The sequence below is a fragment of the Crocodylus porosus genome, unplaced genomic scaffold, assembly GCF_001723895.1.
Source record: "Crocodylus porosus isolate Cpor-Errol unplaced genomic scaffold, CroPor_comp1, whole genome shotgun sequence".
Lineage (NCBI taxonomy): Eukaryota > Metazoa > Chordata > Crocodylia > Crocodylidae > Crocodylus > Crocodylus porosus.
Genome location: NW_017728913.1, coordinates 35,561,432 through 35,585,774, shown reverse-complemented (window position 1 = coordinate 35,585,774; position 24,343 = coordinate 35,561,432). Strand labels below are relative to the sequence as shown.

Here is a 24,343-nt window from a genome sequence, read left to right as displayed (position 1 = left end):
GGAAGGAATGGAAGTGTAACATGTTGAAAGGAGGGGAACATCTTTGAACAGTGTCTCAGAGCCTACGCTACAGTTGGGAAAGGGGAAAACAAGAGAAAAACCCCAGAAAGTGAGTCTCCCTCAACTGAGGCCAAGAAGGCAGAAAGTACTCCCCGAAACACAACGCCCCACTGCAACTAAGGAGGCAGAAACAGAAGAAGGGGGCAGAAAACCGCCCAGCAAGGGAGGAGGCAGCAGGGAAACCTCTCTCCAAAAAAGAGAAAGAAACCCGTGCTCAGGAAAATGTGATAGCCTTGAGAAGGATGGTGAAGCAACTCAGAAAACAGGAGAGGGAGGATGAACTGCCTGTAAAAATGGAAAGGACAGAAAAGTAGGCAAAAGGGAACCCCAAAACTCCCAAGGGTGCAATTTGGAAAGAGTCCCAGAAGAGGAAAATGAAGGCTCAGACATGGAGATACAGGCAGAAAGGGGGAGATCCTGGAGTCCCCAGAGGAAAACCAGAGACCCTGGGTAACCCCCCCCACCCCTACTATAAGATGAGAAGTCAGTCCCCCTGAATACAGACCAGACAGCAGGAGGAACCACGATCCTGGAAAGGGGCCCACAAGCAGATAAAACAGATGGGTCAGAAGGGAAAGGGCCCAAAAACCCCTAAGCTTAAACAAGGCTGAGATGCTGATGGGAACTTACCATAAGGATAGATTAGTGAAGCCCATTTAAGTAAGATATATGGTAGTGCCCTCATCACTACTGACTGTTTTTCAAGTCATGGTTAACCACTATACTGCATACAGTTTGACTTCTGTTTTATTCCTGGCCTTCCTGTTCTTTTCCTGGCCCTACTGATGTTCTTTGTCAAAGCCAGTTTTGCATCAGGAGTTTATCAGCAGTCGTCAAAAAGACAGGCTAGATCAGGGGTTGGCAATCTACAGCTTGCAAGGTAGGTCCGGCCCTCAGAGCCATTGTATCTGGCCCTGCAGAGCTGAAAGGTTTTAACAGTGCTGTGACTGGCAGCAGGGATAAGTGGCTATGGCAGCACTGAAGAGATGGCAGTGAATGAAGCTGTGGCAACATAGACTGGGTGGGCAAAAGTCCACACTCAGAGCTAAGTTCTGTTAAAGCACCCATTCTGCTCCAAAACGCTGCCGCCTCCTTTCCTAGATAGTGGGAAGTACCAGCACAATTTCTGCAGGCTTACTCTCATCTAGGGCTCAAGCCTACTAGGAGCGGGCTTGCACCTTAGAGAGCAGAAATGGTCCTTTCTCTTCCTAAATTTCCCCCATGATAGATAAAATCATAGGATACTGGAAACTTAAATGGAGCTGATCATTGGGATATCTCCAGGACATCTATCATGTGCACAACAGCTTTGACTTCTTTGCGAAATTTAATATCAGAGGGACTCCTGGAAATCACATTCTTCTGAATGAAGCAAACTCTACACATCCCTGAAGAAACATGATCCTACTTTTTTGCAACTTTCCTTTGCCTTGAATAACACTTTGAACTTAGGAGGACAGTGATTGAGAAGGTTCTCAAAAAGCTGAAGGTCTTCCTCAGCACTTCAGTTCTGCAAGGACTAACTTTAGGCAGCACTATCTTCATTCACTTTTGAAGGAATTGGCTCAGTTTCTTCATCCCCTTTCATCTCCATGGAGATTTCATTCTGGATTGAGAAGTACTCTAGATGCACTTTAGAAGCACAGAGAAGGATATGGCACTGGCATCTCAGGACCTCTCCAAGTTAACGAAACTTCTTTCAGAGCCATACAGGGCCTCAGACACAGAAGAACTAATATAATTTTTTGCACAAAGGCAAGACTTGAGAAGCCCATTAAACAGAAGTGGTGATCTGCATCCTTTGCATGTTGCAGAGGCAATTATTTGAGGACACCCTTCACATTTTCACATATTCCCTACCTCTTAATATGAATGGGACAAGATAAAAGAGCACAAGGCAGATGACAGCCACTGTAGATCCACCAACCAGTGCACCTTTGCAGTTCAGACATTTGAGAAACGAGGGTTACTGCAGTCCCGGAAGTGGGAGCAGAACAATTTTACAAAAAGGATGCTACATCTCTGAATTTTATTTGCTTGATCTTGGGTGTGAACATCCTTTATTTCAGAGGTATACTGCATCCTATTAGTTTGGGAAGACTATATGGGGGAGAGAAGGAAACTACAGGTGGTGACATTGAACAGTTTATCAGAGAACCATGAGAGTCAAAAGCATGATGGCCAGTTATGAAGAAGGAAAACAAGAAAATGGTTGATTTGCAGAGATGTTTCACTTCATCAAAAATCATCTCTATTAAATAAAATGATGAAATCTTGCACTGAACTGGCCCTGCAGCATCTGAAATGGTTTAAGTGATTTTCTTTCTCCTGATGGAATTCACTGCTGTCTATAAGTCCTGCATGAAGAGTAATTGATTTTGCCTTTCAAATGCAGATGACAGCAAAGCTGCCCGCAATAAAATAAGGCTTCCATGTCTGAAGGCTCGCTAGCAAGAAAAGGTCTCAGACTGATGCGATTTCATTAAACTTGAAATATGCAATTTAGACAACTGTCTATATTATAGATTTGCCCACAGGTACAAAAACATGTTTATTCGTAAATTAATTCGAATTTAGTAGAGCACTCTCATCTCTTATCCCTGGTTCGCTTAGAGCAAATTAAGCAACGTCTTCCAATATTAACTGTCAATCAAGTAGACTATATTAATGACATGTCCTGCTTATTCTGGACAGATTATTAAATCTAGGAAGATTACTTTTCTACCACTCACCTCTTGATGAGAAAACAAATCACCAGGAAATCTCTCAAGAAATGATGAGAGTGAAAAGGAAGATTTCTTTCCCTGCACATCAATAACTTTGAGGTGCTCGGGGGAAGGACTCAAAAAGGCATAAAGTGCTTCACTCTGACATAATCTTTCATCGGAAAGAAGTTTCTGTGGAAGAAAAATATGCAGATTATTCAAAACATAGCAATTAAACATGATTTAAGCAATAAGGTGAGTCAGCCCTGTCCAGAATCAGTGATGAATACACTACTGAGATGCATAGTGAAAAAAAAGCTAACTTTGCATCAATGCTAACACATCTTACTGAAACTGTAATTTTTCCAAATTAATAGCATTTTTAAATGTTAAAATTCTCTTTTCAAAATACATAGTGTCCTTACATTAGGTAGATTAGTTTGTAGATAATTTGTTTGAAAATGTTTTTAATTAAAATGTAAAACTGAGATGACATTGCAGGGCTCTAAATTCATTCTCTCAATCATTGACAGACTACACTAACTTGCCACTAGATGGATGTTTTCTAAAAACCTATATGCCAGAAGTTCAAATTTTAGATGTCACAGTTAAAATGATTTTTCCCCAGCTTGTACATCCCCATAAATAAAGAAAGAAAAGCCCAGAGACAGAACTTCCCCCACTTACACTAGTAGCAGACTTACCATTGCAATGGATTTACTATTGAGTTAGGCCAACATACATGTGAGGGGAACTAGGTTCTTGATTGACAATTCTGGTAACAAAGCATGACCTAGAATAGAATCCAGCTTGCTCTTGCACTGCTTTCTGGGCTCCTACACACAGCACATGCTGACTGAGTAAGAAGGAGCTATTTTTACATGATCACTGTTCTGAGCATAATCACAATTAAAGTAAAATTCTGACAAAGCTTATTTTTGGAGCGCTTTCTATGTCCCTTGACCTTCTTAGATTCGTTACCAACAAGTCATCACCTTAGCAAGCACTACTGTAATTCCCCACCTGCTAAACTCTTGCCTGCAGCCAGGCTGCCGTTTCCATTTTATTTTGCAGTAGAAAAATTAATTTGGAGATGCCTGACTGCCTTGTTTTTCTACCTAATTAAATCAGTCTGCAGGGAAACCTGTAAAGAACTAGCTCCTTGTATGGGATGCAAGTATGAGAAGAGGGAATTTGCAGCAGGAATGAGAAGCAGAGGAGCAGAATAGGCACAGAGAGGAAATGTTTTTGTAAAGCAGAAAAGAGTAGTGTGCACCAAAAGTTTACAAGGGTGGAAGACAGGGCATTTGGACACAAGCAATAGAATGTGATGGGTAGCTAGACTATTCCAGCACAGAAGACACAGAAAGGGTAGGAAGGAAAAGACGTAAGTTTAGTATTAAAAACTCAAGTATTTATAAGGGCAGTGACGACACCTAAAGAAAATGCAGTAAGATTTGCAATTACAGTCATATTTCAAAACACCCCTGCTACTTTTTAAAGACGCCTTTAGACAGAACAATGAAATGGCAAACACTGAAGGTCTGAAATCTGCTCATCATTTCAAAAAAAGGAAGAGAGAGAGTTCGCATTAAATTTTAATAGTGCTCAGCTCCAGTTCAGCAACATTCTACTTTTCAAAGATTATAAACATGCAATTATTTTACCTCTGGAGGGAAATAAACCTTTCCGTTTTACAACAACCGATTATATTAAAAAGCTACTGGAAAACCAAACAAAAGCTAGGATTGTTACTCTAAGGTCCAAGAACATATTTTTCATACAAATGAAGTTACTGATGTAATTGTTCTGACTCACAAGTGGCCTTTTAGTCAAACTCTGAATTCTACCACAGCATTTTTAATCCTTTAATCAAATAGCATACTTTTAAACAAAACCAATGTTAGACATAGATGGGCCCTGAGGACTTGTGATTTACCTCTGCATGGAGTAACATCTTTTGTTTGCTGCTACCTGAGGACAAATACAATTTCACCTTGTGAAATAAAATTACAGCCACTTCTAAAAGCTTTGTTACCTAAAAGTATCTTTTATTTAATTTACTTAATTTGTAACAATAGAAATGCTTATTGTAGGCTAACACAGGGGCGGGCTTTATTTGGCTGAAGGGCCGCTTAATGAGGTTTGGTGAGCTGTCAGGGCCCCATGGGTAGCCCCGCCCCTTGACAGCTGCCCCGCCCCTAGTTGCCATCTTGGGACTGGAAGTCCCACCCCCTAAGCCTGACCTTTGCCACAGGAAGCCCATCCCTTCACCCTGCAGAAATACCCTAGGGGGGGAGGGGGTACACCATCTTAGAACCAGAAAAAAACCAGATCAGACACAAAGTCAAACACCTACTATAACACTTTAATTTTATTGCAAAATGTATTTTTGTCATGATTTGTGCTTGCATAGTGTATATAGAGCTGACTGCATAACTAAAAAATAAATTCTTAGTTTTGTTTACTGTGGAGAGGGGTGTATGGTAGGGTATGTATGGTGTGTGTTATGGGTGTGTATGGGGGGTGTGTATGGGGGGTATGTATGGTAGGATGTGAGGGGGTGTGGTTGTGTGTGGGGGGACATAGGGTATGTTGGGGGTTTGTATATGTGAGGGGTTGTGGCGGCAGGGTGTTGGGTGCGAGGGAGAGTGGGGGATGTGGGGACCTGCCCACATACCCCCCATGGCATGGCGCAGCAGCAGGCAGGGCGCTCAGGGCTCAGGTGCCTGGCAGGGCGCAGCTCTAGCCAGTGCTGCACATCTCAAGGAGGGGCACAACCTCCGCTGGGCTGTCAGTATTGCTGGTGCTTCATACCAATTGTGCATAGCCCCTGCACTCACACAGCATGGAAGGAATGCCCCACATACTGAAGCCAGCTGCCCTCCCTGCCAGGGTCGCGCAGCACCAGAGAGAATCCTCAGGCACTGGAGCCAGCTGCCTTCCCCACTGAGGCTGCACTGCAGGGGAAGTTAGCCCCTGTGGGACTAAGAAGCCAGCCAGCTCCAGCACCTGAGACTTCTCTCCAGTGCTGCACAGCATCGGCAGGGAAGACAGCCGGATCCAGCATGTGGGGCTTCCCTCCCATGCTGTGCGACTGTAGAGGCTGCATGCGAGTGGCAGGGAGCACCAGCGATACAGGCGGCCTAGCAGTGGTTGTGCCTCTCGCTGCAATGTGCAGCACTGGCCAGAGCCAGACCCCGCCAGGCACCTGTTGCTGCTGCCACCACTTGCTGGGGCTGTGCACCATGGGGGAGGAGTGTGGGGGCAGTGTTGAGGGTGTACCCACACCTCCAACCATCCCTCACACCCACATGCTGCCCAACTGAGCTCTGCACTGCCACCAGCTCCAGCCCCAACCCCGCACTCAGAGCTCCCACCCAGCTGTAGCCATGCCCCTGCCACTTTCCTACTGCTGCCCAGAGCCAGCAGGAGCATGTGAAAGCAGAGCGGGTCCCTGGGACTGCAGCAGTGTCAGAGACAGCAGCAGCAACAACCCCACGTGGCTGCATGTTGGCCAGCTGGTACCTTCTGCCCATGAGGGTGGGACCAAAGCAATCGGGTACTTTGGGGCTGTGTGTACATGTGGGCACCTCACTCGCATCCTTGTGGGCAGAAAGGCTGGGCAGGGCACAATTTGCTGGTGGGCACCGTGAGCTGGATGAAGGTGCTTGGCAGGCCAAATCTGGCCCGTGGGCCATATTTTACCCAGCCTTGCCTTAACTTCATTAGTCATATGATCAATGCAACTAATTTTAAATGTCAGAAGTAAAATATATCAGTTCCACAGAATTCACCCACGTCACGCAGCTGGCCAACTACCTCTTCACTATCTAGGAAGTACACCCCAACCTCTCTGGAAACCTTCTCAAACAGGGGCCTTTTGACATATTTGGGCTATTTTGGACAAAGCAAGGAACAAGTTCTACAATCCTCACAGTGAAAATGCCTTGCCAGACCTCTTCTCTTTCCCAATGGCAGAGAAAGGACCCCAATTTGAGTCTTCCTGTTGACTTCAGCAATGGCAATATGGTACCTGAAGAGTCAGGCAGCACTGGTCCAAAGTCACTAGGGCTTTTTTCTACCCAGGACCTCTTGAGCATATACTGACATTTCATAGAAGCAGGAAGTTAGTTGCTATGGTTTTCCTGCTTTACCTGTGGCAGATTAGGGTGTTAAATCTGTGTTATGTCAGGGTTGATGGCAGTTGTATGTACAGTTTAAATTATGGATTGTATAAAATGGTTTGGATAGGGATGATCCTACCTCAGGAAGGGAGTTAGACTAGATGACCTCTAGAGATCTCTTCCAGCCCTATTTCTCTATCATTTTAGATTTATAGGTCATAAGCCAGCACTTTAAACCTCACACAGAGAGGAGCAGGCAGCCAGCACAGTTCCAATCGCACAGGTGTCATGTGCTCCCAGCAAAAAATGCTAATTAATATGTGAACTGCTGTACCCTGATTCCACAGGGACCCCAACTTCAGCCGATGCATGGTTTTAAGGTATGGAAACATACAGGGGACACTGCAATAATCTAACTCTGGAGTGGAAAAAGTGTGGATAAAAGTAACTAGATCACCGTTGCTTAATCAGATGAAGATGGCTAAATGCTGTCTGGGTCAGCTGAGGTATGAGATATGATCAACTAACAGCAGCTGTGGTCCAAAGAACACTGATATGTTTTGACTCCTTGTAACTAATGACAGATCTATCTCCTTAACAATTCTGATGCATCCTTCACCATTTTCTCAGACTGCTTTCCTATCATCTCCTCTGCTTTCTCGGTATTGAGTTCTTAGCCCACTCTTCTCCATAGCTAGCTTAGACGATAGCTAAGGCATTGGACTTCATCATTCAAATCAGACAAAGAGAGATATACAGCGGTGTGTCATCAGTACATTGAAAATGTCAATTTCCTGCACTCTCTCACTGACCCTCTTTGCAGGTTTCTATTTGTGTGAAACAGAAACGGTTCCAACAGTACCTCAAACCCAGAGATCCACTTAGGAAAAGGACTCCATAACAATCCACTCAGGGTGGTGTCATATGTTCACTTGCAACAGTTGCAAGTAACTGGAATGTAGTAACCTATTAAAAGAAGGAGGTGTTTGGAGATTACCCTCACTTCAAATGGAATAACTTTGCAATGCCATGGGGGCATTTAACACACATTAAGGTGCCTGAAAGTGCATCTGCTCACATTTTAACTGAGTTTAGTAAATGTTAAGTTGAACGTGTGACACCACCCGGAACGCTCTCAGAGGAAATACCGTGAAGTGCAGATTTGTAGAATGAGTCAGAGAAGGATGATGCGCGTGCGTTTTCTGGTAACCCCAGAGAGGGAGATGAAAGGAGACCACAGTGACTGCAACAGGATTTTCCAGGGTTTGCGTAAGAGTGATAAATATAAAGAAATAAGATTTTTTCTCCTAACATTTGAAGGTGGAGTTAAGTTCTGTTCAATTTACAAGCTACTTTGTATTTCAGGCCCTAGCAGCATAAAATAAGAGCAACCATAAATCGCTTTGAAACTCTGATCCTTAATAAGAGTTTTCCACTCTTCAGGAGTGCACACAGTCTGTTTCTTACCTGTAGAAAGTTATTTAACTGGTTCTTGGACTTCTCCATGAATTTCTGATCTACAGACTTGAAGGGCAGTTTGCTGAGAGAAGGCAACTGAACTTTCTTTAATGAAGGAAAACACTAGGCAGGAGAAAAGACAAAGAATGTTATATTTTTCCATCTCAATTTAAATACACATGTATAGACAACATGCAGACATGGTTTTGGATCAAAATAAAAATGAAAGAACTCCATCTAATTTTCCTGTCTCTTTCCCATTCCTCTGGGTGCCCTGAGGAATTCTTTCCCTTACCCACCCGGGGCTGACATGGCAAATGTTGTAGAGTCCTCTAACTACCAATCCCAAATTCAGACAAAGGAGTGCTGCAAAGTAAGATGAACCACTTTCTTTCCCCAAGTACTCTCTCACAAGCTGCTCTTTCCTTTGCGAGTAAAAGACCAAGCCCAGCATTCAAGCCAGGGTCTCATATGACAGTGCAGAATACAAACTATTAAGATATTAAGTTAGTTCAGTTAGAGCAGACAGAGAAGTTACAACAAACAGGACAAGAGATTAAGCAGAGACAGAAGAGGAAAGAGACCTAGGCAGAAGCCCCTCCTCGTTACAAACAATGTTCGTAAGTCACGGACCATAAACACAAAAGTCAAGTATGACATCAAGGGCCCAAGTCAGTTGGCATAAAAGGCAGAAACACCACCCACGTTTTATATTACCACATGCAGGAGTGGATCCAGAATGGATTAGTGCCTTGGATGCACCCCCCCACATATCCCCCCGTCCTTTTGGACTACACTAGAAGCAACGGTGAAGATTTTTAAAATCCAAAATCAGGTAAAAATCCCATCCCTTCATCTCAAATTCTTGGCACCCACCCCTTCCCCTCCACACTCAACAGCACAGCTGCCCCACTACTGCTGTTCTTGATGTGTGGGGACAAGCGGGCCAGGGAAGAGATGTTCTAGAGCTGCTCCTGCCTGCTCCAGCTAAGAATAGTGGCCACAGCAACAGCAGTGGGAGCTTCCTTCTCTGTCTGGTTCCTTGGGTGTTCCCTGCCAGCCTGGGAGCAAGCATAGACTTCAAACTCGTCTCCTGCTGTCTTGTGCTGAGCCTGGTATGAAATGAACTGGGAGAGTTGTGGTTTGAGAAGATAGTGGTGGGCTGGGAGTTCAGAGCCTCTGAGTCCAGGCTCAGCAGGGGACAGCAGCATGTGGGGGACCGGGCAGAAAGAAGGATTCCACCTGCTATCTCCGCTGCCTCCCCTGCTGAGCCAGGGAATCAGGATCCCCACCCCCGGAACAACCCAGAACACTGGCAGCCAACCTGGGTAGAGGAAGGGGCAAATGGAAGAAGAGGGGGCATGATGCAGGGATGCTGACAGCTGGGGAAGGAGATGGGGGATTTTCCTAATTTGGGTACTTAAAAGAAAGTTCCTGCTGTTGGTCCTACAAAGCAGTCTGCCTGCCTGGGGTGAAGAAGCTGGGATGCAGTGCCTATTGCTACTCCCAACCCCACTTCAAAAACTCCTTGATCTACCCATGACCACATGTAATGTCTGTATAGTCACATGCTACCCACTAGGGGTCGTATCACAAGTTCACCTGCAACAGTTGCAAATCACTGGAATGTACTAACCTATTCAAAATAGGAGGTGTTAGGAGATAACCCTCACTTCAAATGGAATAATTTAGCAATGCCGTGCTTGCACTCCCAGCATCTCAGAATTGATCTGCTCTCCTCCACCCTCTCCAAGAGGCTGGGGGAGGGTGGGGAGGGCGGAAGGGGGTGAAGGGAGAGTGGCTGGCTTCATGGTAGCCTGCCAGGGAACTAAGCTGCTGCCCACCAATTACTGACAGGCTCCCCTGGGGCTGAGGAGCAATCCTCCATTGCCCCCTGATTGGAAAGCACACTTTCAGAGCACCTTTGCAATGTGCCAACCAGGGAGCTGTACACAAATGTACATCCCTGATAATACTACACTTCGGTAGCACTGTAAATTGCTACAGCACTTTTGGCACTATAAGCATCCATGACTTCAGACTTCCTTTTAAGCACTGCCTGTCATCTATCCTTCCATCCCAAAATTTCAGCCTATATGCATTGCCATTTCAGAAAACTAATTGTGTTCTATTTTCTGTATCACCTCCTACACAACCATCTCTTCCAAGTCCTTCTCTTACTGCACCAGTGTATCATCAAGATAAACTTGTTTATCAAGAACCTAATAATCTCACCAGCGTCCAAGGCTTATAAACACATTTCCATCCACCTTTTAATATTATTCTTGCTCATTAACAGAAACAGCTTTTTTTACTTTGTAAAAAAAAAAGTTTCATCATTTAAGTCAAGATTTCTATTTTTCCAAGTTAAAGGTGGCAGTTGTAACTTTTTTTTAAAAGTACTGTTCTTCTTGCACATTTAAAACTGGAAAATCCTAGCATTTTAGTAGGACAAATCCACTTCTGAGAGACTTTTTCATACCTCACTGAGTTTCCGGTGTAGATTTTGAAACTCGCTGAGCTTCCTGGGAACAGTCCAGTTCTTAGCTTCAGCTCCACCAGCTTCTTGTAAACTCACCATGACAGAGTAGCAGGGCACTTGCTCCCCATTCTCTTCTACAACCTTGGATGAGAGAAGGAACATATGAATTACTAAAAAAGTAAGTATTGAAACATTTAACCTGCATACAACTGGCATGTAAATTTATGATCATCATCACAGTTTAATGCTCTCCACTGAAGTTTAGTGGTCTCATACCAAGCTATGCTTCACTGGACTAAACCTAATCTGGGATATTGTGGGTCAGCCCTCAATTGTCTCTCAGTTAACCACCATTTTTTGTCTTTGTCAACAGCCTTGTCTTCCTACCCGTCATTAGCAGAATCCATTTTACATCTCTTCTTAAGACAGATGCATCCCTTTGTTATTTAAGTTCTTCAGTATTTGATTCACTTTTCATGTGCATTTGCTCGCTCTCTCTCCCTATGGTGACATATAACCTTCCCCTTTTTATTGAATAGGTTTCAACTTTTGCACCACCTTTTTTTCTAAGCACCTTATTGTCATTTTGTAAGTCACCGCAGGGATCCACTGTCGTAGTGTTCCAATAACAAGTCTCTCCATTCAGGTTCAATTCCAGCTCAAAAAAATCTAATTGCCTTTTCTTATTCTGTACTGACACTTAACTTTTTTCTAGGCTTTTCTTAAGTAGTTTCTTGTTCTTCATATTTTAACAACTATTCTATCTCAGCTTGCCCTGCCTTAAGACATACACATACAAAACACAGCAATGTCTATACTGTTGACTGTGCTAGGTGAATGCCGCCATGTGCTAACTTCTGTTCACCTTTCCTTTTTGAGCTCTGCATGCATGCAGAGCAATTGCTGCCTACTACTAGAATGTTCATATCCTATGCACTTATGAAGAACTGAGACATACAACGACCCCACAGAGTATGTATTATCATCTGCATTTTACAGATGAAGAAAGAAAGGGCTTTAAATAAACTCTCTCAAGCAAATGGAGAAGATTGGCAGCAATGCTACAAACAGAATTAAGATTTTAGCTCCAGTTCTCTTGCATCAACCAAGATGTCACATTCCCTCTCCTAACCAACTGTTTTCTTTGTTTTTAATAAGTTTTTAAAAAGTACACCTATGTTATCTTGCCTTTATCTCACTAAGTATACTTGAAGTAGCTCCCATGTAGAAGCCTTTAATGAAATCAATATTTAAAATCTATGGTACTGATATGCCACACCAAATTAAATATAAATTAATGCCTGCATTTGGAGGTCTGGTTGGTATTGCGAAAGCTATACACTTTACCCTTCCATGGCCACAACATTCAGTACATCTATATAAAAATAAAAGAACACAGCAAAATGGTTACCTTAGCTAGTGTATGAATAGGAAACAGGTTAAAACGTAATTATAGCACATCCTCTCAGAGATTGAAGGAACTTTTATATATAATATAAATAGAAGAGGGGTTTTTTGGCTTTTCAAGCAATTTTAATTGCTAAGAAGGTATCTTTTAACTAACCCAATTAAGGTCAGTAAGAACTATAACATTCATTTGATGATGCATCTCCTGGGAGAACTGCAAAAGTAGGACAAATTTTATAAATGTTAATGGCAGGCAGATCCCACAATTACTACGCCAGGACTGTAAATGGCATATCGTTAAAATAGATATAAATCTTCATCTAAATCACACTAGGAAAATATTGTTTGTAATGTCCCTTCCTTGGGCTGCACATGATTCTTGGGAAACTCATCTTTGTGTAGAATGTGTATGAGACAAATATCTGACAGTAGCTCGCAATATCTCAATAAGCAGCCAGAGAGAATTCAAGAGGCTGGTTTTAACGTCTAAAGTCTTGCATGGTTTTGAACACAGCTACCTGAAAGACAGCCTATTTCCTCATGCCATACTGTCACAGATGAGACCAGGAGAGTTGGTTGAACTGGAACTCCCTTGGTGCAAGCAAGAGGGAATGGGTAGGAGCATAGGCAACTTGTAGGGGGTGCATGTGCCCACCCTGATGACTGACACTGATGTTGTCAGCATGGCTGGTGCCCCCCCAACAGGGCTGCTGCCATCAGCGGCTTCTCTGGGTACCCTCCCAGATGCAGGAGACACCAGTTGCTCATGGGTAGGAGGGACATTTTCTGTGAGAGTCTAAGACTTCCTTCTTTGCCCTACCACAACATGTATTACTCTTCAAGCTAACAGTAAACCCATTCTCTCACAGACACTTTTAGAGGTTCAGGGATGAAAGATGGAGGGGCTCAGTCTGAGGTAGGACAATGAGTGATTATCCTGCATTACATATTTGCCAAAAAATAAGCTCTCACACAGGTAAAGAAGCTTAAGAAGTGTGACACAGGTGCTCTCAAACCTTCAGGGTGCCCTTTAGACCCAAATCCCACTTTGACATTTGCTACTTGGCCACTGAAAACAGACCAAGATGCTCCAAAGGTCATCTCCTTGATCAATGGTGCATCACCCTTGCCCACCTCATCTAGGTCTTGCCAGCTTTTAGCAGCGGGGATTTTGCCAGCTAGAAGAATCACACCCTTGTCCAGTGCAAATCCACCCTTGTACCCAGAAACAATAGATCCCCTCTTCCTTGGAAAAGGCCTGTCTGTATGGTCAAAGACTCTGAAATCACACTTACAGTAGTAATTCATCAAAAACTATGGATAACAAGTTTACTATAAAAGCAAACGCAAACATAAGAAATCTGCACCCATATGTTGAGATACATAGATATAAGAATACACAAACAAAAGGAAATATCAGAAGAATAATCTGATTTTACACTGGATCTTGAACCTAAGAAAGCAGCTTCTACTCAGCTCAATAGGTTAGAAAGCAGCTCCTGCCTCTGACCTTCCTATCAGGACTCCATGAAACTTCTCTCAGCCAGAATACCCAGCCCTCTGAGTGAGGGTTAAAAGTCATTCCCTCTCTGCCTGCAAAAATTGAATCAGTTCAGGCTCCAGCTTTTTTAATGTCTGTCCCTAGCCCCTATGCAATATCATCTAAATGCTAATTATTAGGACACAGATGTAGTTAAAAGTTTATTCCAGTCACCTGCCTGAAATATTCAGCACCGTTCATAATCCCTTTTTCAGAAAAAGGAACACTTTGAGTGCTTGAAGTACTTTACATTCGCTGTTTTGGACTAATGACTTGCCTTGCAAGTATACAGGAACAACGGACTGAAAGAGACCTTTGAGGAGTTCACTCCCCTGTTATCTCGGCCAACCACTTCACATGATCCCTTTCATAAATTGATCAGATACCATCTAAACCTAGCTACATAATCTGATCCCACTTTTTCTCACCCCCTGTACCAGAATCTCACTCCTATCATGGGTAGAAACCACCTTCTAATAATCTAGGCTAAAGTCTCTTGTGGACCATATATTCTTGTACCCATATTGTCTTTTAGCATTAACAGCATTTCTTTGTACCTGGAGATTCATCCTTCCTTCTCCCCCTTTGCTGTCTGTAAAGTTATAATGAGGGGTCATCAAATCCATCTCAGTCTTGGTTTTGCCAAGCAAAAGAAATCAAAATCTTAATTTCACTTGTAAACTTTTTGTGCCCCTGGTCACTCTCATAGCCCTTCTCTGAACCCATGGCAGTTTGAGTTGATCTTTCTTGAACATGAGGGACAAGAATTGCACATGGGATCATAAATGAGGTTTTACCATGAACTGTGCAATGATATTAATATTTCCCAATCTTTGGAGAAATATCTGGACTGATGCAATCCTGGTGCAAATGTGACAAATCACATTTGTCTTTTTTATGGTTCATAGTCAACCTATACTCTGGTATTTTTTTTTCCACAATAATTTCTAACATCAAATCATAGCAGAACTTCTTGCACTTGGTCCTTAGAGCATATGACCTTATGTTTTGTGCTACTGATTTTAATCTAATTTCTATTAATCTAGTCCTAAAATCACCCAGCACCTCCTGTTTGATATCCCAATCTTCCTCCACCATGCCAGTGCCTCCCAGCTTTGCCTCATCAGCAAGTTTTATCAGTATGCCTATGCCTGTTGAGTCCAAGTTATTAATTAGGACATTTAGTAAAACTCATCCCAAAAGCAATCTCTGAGATAGTCCAGTGAAAGAGGTACTCCCTGCATACATGAGAATTTACACCCCCACCTGGAATGGAACCATGCATGGATAAAGAGGTAATTACAATTTAGGTGCCAGACTTTTCATTGTAAACCTAAGTGTAACTTCCTTATTATATAACCTGGGTAATTTCAAATCCTACAACAAGCTAGAAAAAAAACATGCTAAGGAAATGGAATTCACCAAACTAAGGTGCTTCTTTTTAGTAATATTTTAGATCTTGCTGTACAGTTGGGATCTGGCAGTTTGGAAGAAGTGCTTAAATACCTCCATAATGGACAGAGTACAAAGAATATGATGGGAATGATTGGTGCTCTCAGAAACAGGCCCCAGTGGTAAGTTCTATAATTCTCTTCCTGACATAACATCACAGACCTTAAAGTTCAGAGTCATTTGGATTGTATATACATCTTTCAAGTTAGATACTGCTAGCTAGAGTAAGAAGGACTGAATCAGTATTTAAAACTCAAGCACGCTAGATGCTTTTAGATGATTAATTCGCCTCCCTTGGCTGTGATTCTGCAGCTTCAAGACACCACAAAAAATTATTATTTTCCAACTTACAGTCTGTCTGATTATACAGCTAGCCTAACAAGGGGAATGGATACATCTTTCTCCCAACAGGAAAGAAAGTCCAAAGGGTGACAACAAGAAAGGATATGATTTAACTGCAGTTCTAGCTTCAGTTTTGGAAAAGCATGTTAACAAGGAGTCCAGGAGAACAATGAAAATGGGGAAAGAGTTCAGCAAACCAATATGCTGAAATCTACAGGAAAAAAGCATATTATCTACAAACATCTGAAGAAATATTCTAAAGTTGACCAAAAAAATATTATTAGATAAGTTACAAAATAAATTCTGACTACGGGCTACAGTAACAAAAATATAATAAAACTTGGTAAGGGAACAGGCTACCAAAAAGGCTGTTGAATCTCTTAACTGAAAACATTCAAGACTTGTCTAGACATCCATTGGGAAGGATTTATTAACAACAATATTAGTTTTGTTACTATGCCAAAAGAACAGATCGACTCACTAAAGGTTCCCTCCCTTCCAACTGGTTCTCTGTAAAAAAACTCAGAGCTGCATGGCCCTGAAGAGTAAGTCAATAATGACATGACTAATGGGAAGGCCTTTCACCAGCCCCTTGAAACATATAAAGAATATATGAAAGGCTTTTTGGCACAGAACATTTATTCTTCCTAACTCAAGGGAAAATAAGTTCCACTTATCAAACTCAGACTATTAGTCTTACCATTTCTAATGGGACTGCTCAAATGAACAAAGGAAGTAAGATTCACCCCGTATAAGATTCACCCCATATTCTAGGTCTATAAATACAATTCTTTGTGAAATCAGTATTTTTAAAAATAAAGACTATGCTCTAGAACTGATCATTCTGATTTCAGACCAGAGAAAGTCTCTCCCCCAGAATATGAAACACCAACAGACCAACAAGGGATGGACCTGGCTGTGGAGCTGCAGTGGTTTATACCAGTTGAGAATCCAGCTCAGATTGTTGTATGGAATGCTATGACAAGTCTCTCTCAGATAAGATTGCCTTTATACAACTACTAGTTACACTAATCCTTCTTCTCAATTTCTGGAAAACAACCAAAATATTCAGTCTCCAAAGACAGTGGTATCAGGACAGCAGCACAATGATGTGGGTGGGCATCCAGAGCACAGAGGCAATGACGACTTCAATTTGTCTTAGATTTGTAGAAAGTTAGGGTTAGAAGGGATCATCAGGCGATCATCTGGTCCAACCTCCTGCTCAAAGCAGGACCATCCACAGCTAGATCATCCCAGCCAAAGCTTTGTCTACTCAGGGCAAAAAACCCTCCAAGGATAGAGATTCTACCACTTCTCTAGGTAACTAGTCCCAATGCTTTATTACCTTCCTAGTGATAAAGTTTTTCCTAATATCTAATCTAAACTTCCCTTGCTGCAATTTGAGACCATTGCTCCTTGTTCTATCATCTGCCACGACTGAACTCAGTCTCTTGTTGCTGACATACTTGTAGAAACCCTTCTTACTATCTTTCAGATCCCTTGCTAGCTGCAACTCCAAGTGTGCTTTGGCCTTCCTAGCTTCATCCTGGCATGCCCGAGCAATACTCTTATACGCCTCCATTGCTGTTCATCCAAATTTACACTTCTTTTAAGCTTCCCTTTTTTGTCTTTTAGCTCACTGAAGAGTTCCCTGGTAAGCCAAGCTGGTCTTCTGCCATACTTGCTAGTAGGGGTGCACTGATAAAGATTTTTTGGGCCGATACCAGTGGTCAATTTTCAACGAGCCATATGGGCCAATACCCGTCTGGATTGCTGATATGCAGCCAGCAGCTTGGAAAGCAGCCTCCAGCTGGTAAATCTGCTGTAGGGGAAGGGGCGAGGGGCTGCTGGGAGGGCCACCCCAAAATTCACAGTATTCCCCCTCCCAGTGCCACCACCACCCGCCCTGAGTGCAGCTCAGCCCATCTCCCCCACCGGGAAGAGCCCTATACCACCCCCAGCATGCAGTGGCAGCCCACCCTCACCCCGCGTGCATATCCAGAGACACAGGCCCCCCCATGCCTTCCCAGGGTGCATGCAGTGGTGCAAGACACCACTTCCTTCCCATACCCCACCCAGACAAACCACTCACAGCTCTGTCCTGCACCCTGCCCGAGCCCCTGCCCCAGCCCCACTCCCTCCCTCACCACTGGGGTCTCAATCTGTGCCCTCCATGCCCCTTCCCTCGCAACAGATTTACCACCAAACCCAGCTGCTCTCCACACTGCCAGATTTCATTCCTAGTTGCCTGCATGCTGTGCTGCAGCTGCAGATATGCACAGGGCATTTATTGGCAACATCACTGGCCACATCAGCCAAAAAAAGCTGATTGCCAATACCGTCAATTTTCCTTATATTGGTGCTGATCCAATATGGGACCAATGGATCGGTGCACCTCTACTTGCTAGTCTTTCCTGTGCATCAGGATAGTCCATTCCTGCACCCTCAGTAAGGTTTCTTTAAAATGCAACCAGCTCTCCAGGACTCCTTTCCCCCTCAGACAGGCCTCCCATGATAGCCTGCCCACCAGTTCTCTGAGTGAATTGAAGTCTGATTTTCTGAAGTCCAGGGTCTTTACTCTGTTGCTCTCTTTCCTTCAGGATCCTAAACTCAGTCATCTCATGGCTGCTGCTGCCCAAGTTGCCATCCACTTCTACATTCCCCACCAATTCTTCCCTATTTGTCACAGTGCTGCTGGTGCAATTGCAGTTGTGACTGCATAGCTGCCAATGGGAGCTAGGGTTGTGGGCGTTTGCTGTTGGGGTTTTTTTGCTCCCCTCTCCAACAAGTCAATAAATCTGCTTTAAAGAGAAGAATATGATGTTATCTTGTGTACCCTCTGAACTCCTATATTTTTCCAACTTGGAAAATTTTGAATAATTCTATAAAACATGCTCATAAGAACTGCACCTTCAATATTTCCTGCTCCACCTTTTGTTGCCAATTTAATGCAGTATAGTTTTCCCCGTGTACCCTGATAAGAAGAAAGTATATGGGTTTGAATAACACAAGCTGCAAAAAGACATTCTGTAATGCTGTCTGTAGATCTTCAGCCAAAGATGGGTAGCCCAAGTCATAAACTGAGGAACATATGAATCTGCATCAGGACAGAACAAAATAATCACATTACCCCATGAAATTCAGAATTCAGACATTCTTTTTTGAACCTGAGTCTATTAATCCTTTAAAACGTCATATTGTAATATGAAATATAGCAAGTCTTCAGTGTATGCCAGTAAGAGAACACTACCTCAGTACATTAGCATCATATGATTACAAGGCATAGATGTGATGTCCTCAGTGATGAAACAAGTGCTCCTTAGACACCACATCACTTGAACATGTGCCTTAATTCACTCAAAAGGTACTGCTGTTTCAACACCAAACAACATGAAGATCTAGAAACATAAAAGGATATGTAGGGAGTAGTAGCTAGAAGAGAGATTTTTAAAATAAAAACTGAAAAATGAGTGTAACCACTACATTTTTTTCATTACCCCATGAGCTGAAGCTAATCCAGAAGAAAAAGCAAAACCATACCTCCCCTGCCTTTATGAAAGCTTTCCACATGCCAAGGTTCTCACACCACCAATCTGTTCTTGCAATGTGTAGCTGAAGGTCACTGTGCTCTCTCTCCATAAGAGTGATTTCATCCTTCAACTTTGAAACAATCTGCCAAGGCAAAGCTACCAGTTAGGATCTGTAAGAAAATATTTATGATACATATAGATGGCCATGGGTGTCTTTGGTGATAATATCTGGGAAATGGAAAGGGTGAGGGTGAAGCCTGGGAGGAAGGGAGAGAGGAATGATTCCTTAGAGCAAATCATTAAAAATCCCATCTTTGTACTATCTATGCAGTCTGAAATAGGTTAGCTGAATCCACTCCATTACTTAAAAGGCAATTCACAGTACTAAAATAGAAACCAAGTTTCAAATATACGCTGAATATCTCACCAGGCTAAAGTGATATTCAGGACAGGAATCTTTTCAAAGGACATTTTAAGTTCATTGGAGGTACACTTGCCCCTTAGTTGGGCAAAAAACTAAAATGTAGCAGATCCCACAAAAACTAGAATTATTTGTTGTTGGGCTTCTAAGTTTTTTTGGTTTGTTTTTTTTTAAAAGCGCACACATTTTAAAAGGCTTTCTGACTAGGTCAAAGTTCCTTTCAATGTGTTAGCTCTTAAAAGCAAGCAAGCTGTGTCTTACAATGAGAGAAAACTGCATGTCATCATGATTTTAAGAAAATTGGGGAATGTGTATAAAATATTGTGCACTTAAAGCAGTCAAGAAAACAAGACACTCTGTGTATTTAAGGTAACTCAAGTCTGAGGGGCATGTTCTTTTTGTACAATTTGCACCAAATGTAGTGCATCCACATTTACAGCAATTCTACTACCATGTATTCAAGTTTTTGTGTTCTTTTAAGATGATGAAGGGTCATTTAAATTCCTGGTACACAATGCTCTGCGTGAACAGCTATCTTCCTCTTGGGGTGGCATCTCCATTTTCAAGTACCTGAATATAGATCATTTTGTGATCACGTTATTTTAGCTAATAAGAACATTAATGAGATATTATGGAAAACAACAGCATCAATAAAGGATCCATAGGGACTGTTACAGCCTGACTATAGGTAAACAGTTGTGGAGCTCAGAGAATAAACTGACTCCATTTCAAAAACATATAGCAATGCTAAAAGACAATGAATATCCAAATAAAGCCCAGAAGTATAAGCTAAATGCCACTGTTCACCAATACAAGGAGGTTTTTTTTTTCCTAAAAAGAGAGCATGTGCCCAAACAGTTTATTTGTTAAGACTGAAATGACACAACAGATGCGATTTGGTCAAGATGTGCAATGTATCATATAACAGTGGTTTAGTTGCATAGATATTTCTGACTATCGGCAAAGAACCCTGAAAATATAATACCACTGGAATCAACAAGGAAATACATTTCATTCTCTCAAGTAAATATACTATACTCATAACTATAAGCCAACCAGTATATGAATTCATGCATGTTTTACATAGCATTTACAGCTGTCCAGTTTACTTTTTTGTACATTTAAGGCTACATAGGAAATGGTGTTAGTAATAAAATCGGCCATACCACTGTAAGGCATGTTTTGCCTGAAAATCTTGTTTTATATTTTTAAGATACTTAATAAAAACATAAAAAGTTATATTTCTAAGACAAGTTTATTTCCCTTACTAATTCATATAATTTAAAGGAAAAGCATTTAAAAAAGATAGAATTTCCCTCGCATCATTTATTCCAGCAGGTGGCAACATTTTGTGGTGGCAGGACAGAATGGCACAATTCAAGTCCTAGTAGGCTAGCGTTAGGACCCAACCACGCCCACCACTACTGCTTCTCTCTGTCAGTAGCTGCAAGGCAGCACAAGGAAGCTCCTTCCGGCCTGGCTGCCCCGCCATTCAGCTCTAGCACAGCGTGGTACAGGCAAAGTACTGTTGAAGCCTCAGCTCCACAGATCAGATCCATGATGCCAACCTTAGGTTCAATTTTTGCATTGTTTCACAGCTTAGGGAATGAAAAGAGAAGTTACAAGTTTTACTTTCCAGTCACTGGGTCTGGTGTATGGAGATCCAAATGTAACTCACCTGGAAAATATTTATGTCCAAATGAAAACAAGAGCTAAGAGCATTTTTTTAGTTTGCATATAACCTAATAAAAAGAAAACTGGCGGCATAAAACCCCCATTTAAATAATATTGACACATTTATCCATAAGATTCTACACTCACACACAAGATATTTGGGCATCAACTGCAGAATAAAAAAAACTGACACATACTCAAAGGGTAAGACTGCGACAGCCTGTGTAGCAGTGGGTCTTATTCTCAAAAGGACATTTGCCTGGCAGTGCTTTGCATTACATTTTTGTGCAATCTCTGCTGTGTTTAATATGTAATGTTGACAACTGGAATTAAAAGGTGTGGTTTTTTGTTTTGTTTTGTTTTTTTACAAATTATTATTTTTCATTTGTCTCCCTCAATCCTTTCTTCCAGTTCCTAATGGATCTGAAATTAACATTTTTTATTCCTTATTTGCATAGCTGTCATTGAGGATATGACAATGTGGGCTAGGATGTTGGGTGAGATTAAACTGGAGGCACAAATCCTACTGAGTTCACATATTGTAAACAGAATCTACACAGAAACAGAAAAGGAAGATAAAGAACGAAGTGGTAGATTTTGATAAAAAGGTAATCTAATGCAGAGCTTTCCCCAACAGACTACAAATACTTTAAAAGTAGGTCAAATAACTAGTTTTCTTACCCTTTCACATTTTGTCACTTCATTTATATAAAGAGTTCTTCCTCTCAGAGCATTAGTGGACTCATTTGCTTTCAACATTTTAAGAATTTAAACAAATGAGAAAACATCTGTCAAATTAAAAATAGCATCCAAATGAATAAGAAATTGAGGAGGGAATTTAAATAAATCTGTTAATACCTCACAAATTATATTTTTGCTATTCATTAAATAATGGCCTTATTTTCAGAGATGCTGAGCAACTGCAGCTCCCATTGACTTGTGTGAATTATGCATGCTCACCATCCAGAAAAAAAGAAAATCAGTGATGGATCAAAAACTGGAACCTGAAGTTCAAACCTTTCAAATTGCAGAATGAAAGGGGATTCAGATTTGAATACCTACTTCTCAGCTGCTGCCCGCATGGAAAATATAGGAGTAGCCATTCTAAGAACAATTGGCTAAAGTTTGTAGAAGTCTTGAAAGAAGAGCTTGACTTCACAAGACACCCACCACTTAGGGCTAAAAAATATCTTAAGAACTTAAAACTCTGGCATGCTCTTAGCTGAACCACCGCACTAAATCATCTTTGAATCTGAACATTAGTCAGAATCTAATCAAGATCTACCACTTCAAACCTAAAAAAGATAAATTTGAGAAAAAAATGGTGTCACACTGCAAAAAACAATGACGTTAAGGCACATTTTGTTCCAATACTGTAGGACTTTTCACCTGCCTTCACTTTGAAACAGTGTGGTAAAAGAATGGCCTCTGGATTACAAATAGCAATTTGCAAAGCAATTTAGCTATTCTTTTTTCTTTAATTAAGAAAATGTATTATCATGCTCCATTTAAGCCAGCAGAGGGAGCACAAGTTAAGTAATATACCAGATCCCCAAAGCCATAGTGCTTTTGGGGAAGCGAGAGTAACTAGAACAGGCTTCTTTGCTTATGGTTGTATAAGCATTTAACTGGAGAAGAGCGAGGCAGATGCACATAAAAAACACATTTACCAAATAGAAGAAAGTCAAATAAACATTTTCAGGCTCCTGCCAGCCTGCAGAATAGATGCCACTTTGGCAGCCTCTGTAGCATATGGTAGATCAAGGAGGTGATAATAAGCACAGCGGCGGACAGGCTCTGGAGCCACCCACCCTGCACAGAAGCACATGCCTGAATTGAAACGGTCTGTCGACCCTAGATTGGCCTTGTTAGCCCATCTTCAGACCTACAGATAAAGCAATCATGGACGACAATCATCCTTGACAGTGTGAGACTGCAGATGCAGATGTATGTGTGGCAGATAGGGCAGGAGTCAGAAAACAGAAGACCAGATGAGGCAGAGAGTACAAGGAAGCAGAAAGTGGGGCAGAAAACTGGATACAGAGAACAGGACAAGCAGCAGAAAGCTGAACAGCAAACCAGGCAGGAGAAGAGGATCAACATGGCACGCAGGGATGTTGTGGTGGTAATTTGTGGCACACCTACCACGAAGGTTAGCTCCCACTGCTCTAATGCATGTTTAGAATACAACTCTATGGAGCAGGAATTGTGCCCGCTTTGGAACAGTACCAGTGTACTGTTGGGATCATGCAAGTGAGTGAAATAAAAACAGACTGAAAATAGTGAAGTTACCTTTTTGTCGGGTTTTGGTGAATTACACATGGAATTTAGAGCCTGTCTCTTATATTCAAGTTTGTCATTTAGCTGGCGAAGTTTATTTACAGCATAACTGGCCTGTTCGTTAATTCTTGTGCTGCATTCATCAATAGTTTCTTCACAACTCTGGCTCTAGAAATAAAGATCTGGTTAGCAAACAACCCATATCGCTAATGTACAATAACAGTATATTTGTTATGTGCTTGCTATGCATGTTTCATTATTTGCACTTTATATCCCATATACGAAATAAACAACTGATTTTGTAGACAAGCCCAGAAGTATGAGTGCACGCTGCATACATCAGCGGATTCTCTCTCACAGACATGAACAACTGGTGCCTCGCAAGACAGGTGGGAGGGCACATTTGTAGGCAGCAGTGTCAGCAACAAGCAGTGAACGCCTGCAGTCACCGGCAGTGGCGGCAGCAGGCGGGCGGAGGGGCAAGCAGTGAGCAGAGACCGCCCGCAGATGCCAGTGGCGGTGGTGAGGACAGGTGGGTGGCAAGTGGCAACTGCCCACAGAAGCCAGTGGCAGCAGCCAATATCAGAGGGGGCACGTGTCCGCCTCATGCCCCTCCCTACGTGTCGCCTATATTTCACAGGTGTTTGAAAGTTCCATATCCATCATGTAATACACAATTAAGAAGTACCCAGACAGCGTTAGTTTCAGTTAGATTAAGGCTCTTTTACACTGCTCTCATAGTAGAATAGAGATTTCCACTGAGGCTAGAGCGTGAGAGTAAGACTCAAAATTTCTAACATGAAAGTAGAAGGGAGTTTGGTGGTTACACTCAGTATTTAACAGCAAGCAGCTGAATGAATACTGT

The 24,343-nt window shown here is 42.2% G+C and overlaps 1 protein-coding gene across 2 annotated transcripts in view; it reads right to left on the bottom strand.

Moving 5' to 3' along the window:
* The window catches only part of SNX25 (sorting nexin 25), a 129,899-nt gene that overhangs the window by 5,860 nt on the left and 99,696 nt on the right, over positions 1–24,343 (bottom strand). For both annotated transcript variants that reach the window (XM_019534696.1, XM_019534697.1), the window contains 5 exons: positions 23,491–23,646; positions 19,114–19,245; positions 10,833–10,973; positions 8,360–8,473; positions 2,793–2,957 (listed from right to left, as the gene is read on the bottom strand). In XM_019534696.1, coding sequence (XP_019390241.1) covers positions 2,793–2,957; positions 8,360–8,473; positions 10,833–10,973; positions 19,114–19,245; positions 23,491–23,646 — 708 coding nt within the window. The remainder of the gene's footprint in view (positions 1–2,792; positions 2,958–8,359; positions 8,474–10,832; positions 10,974–19,113; positions 19,246–23,490; positions 23,647–24,343) is intronic.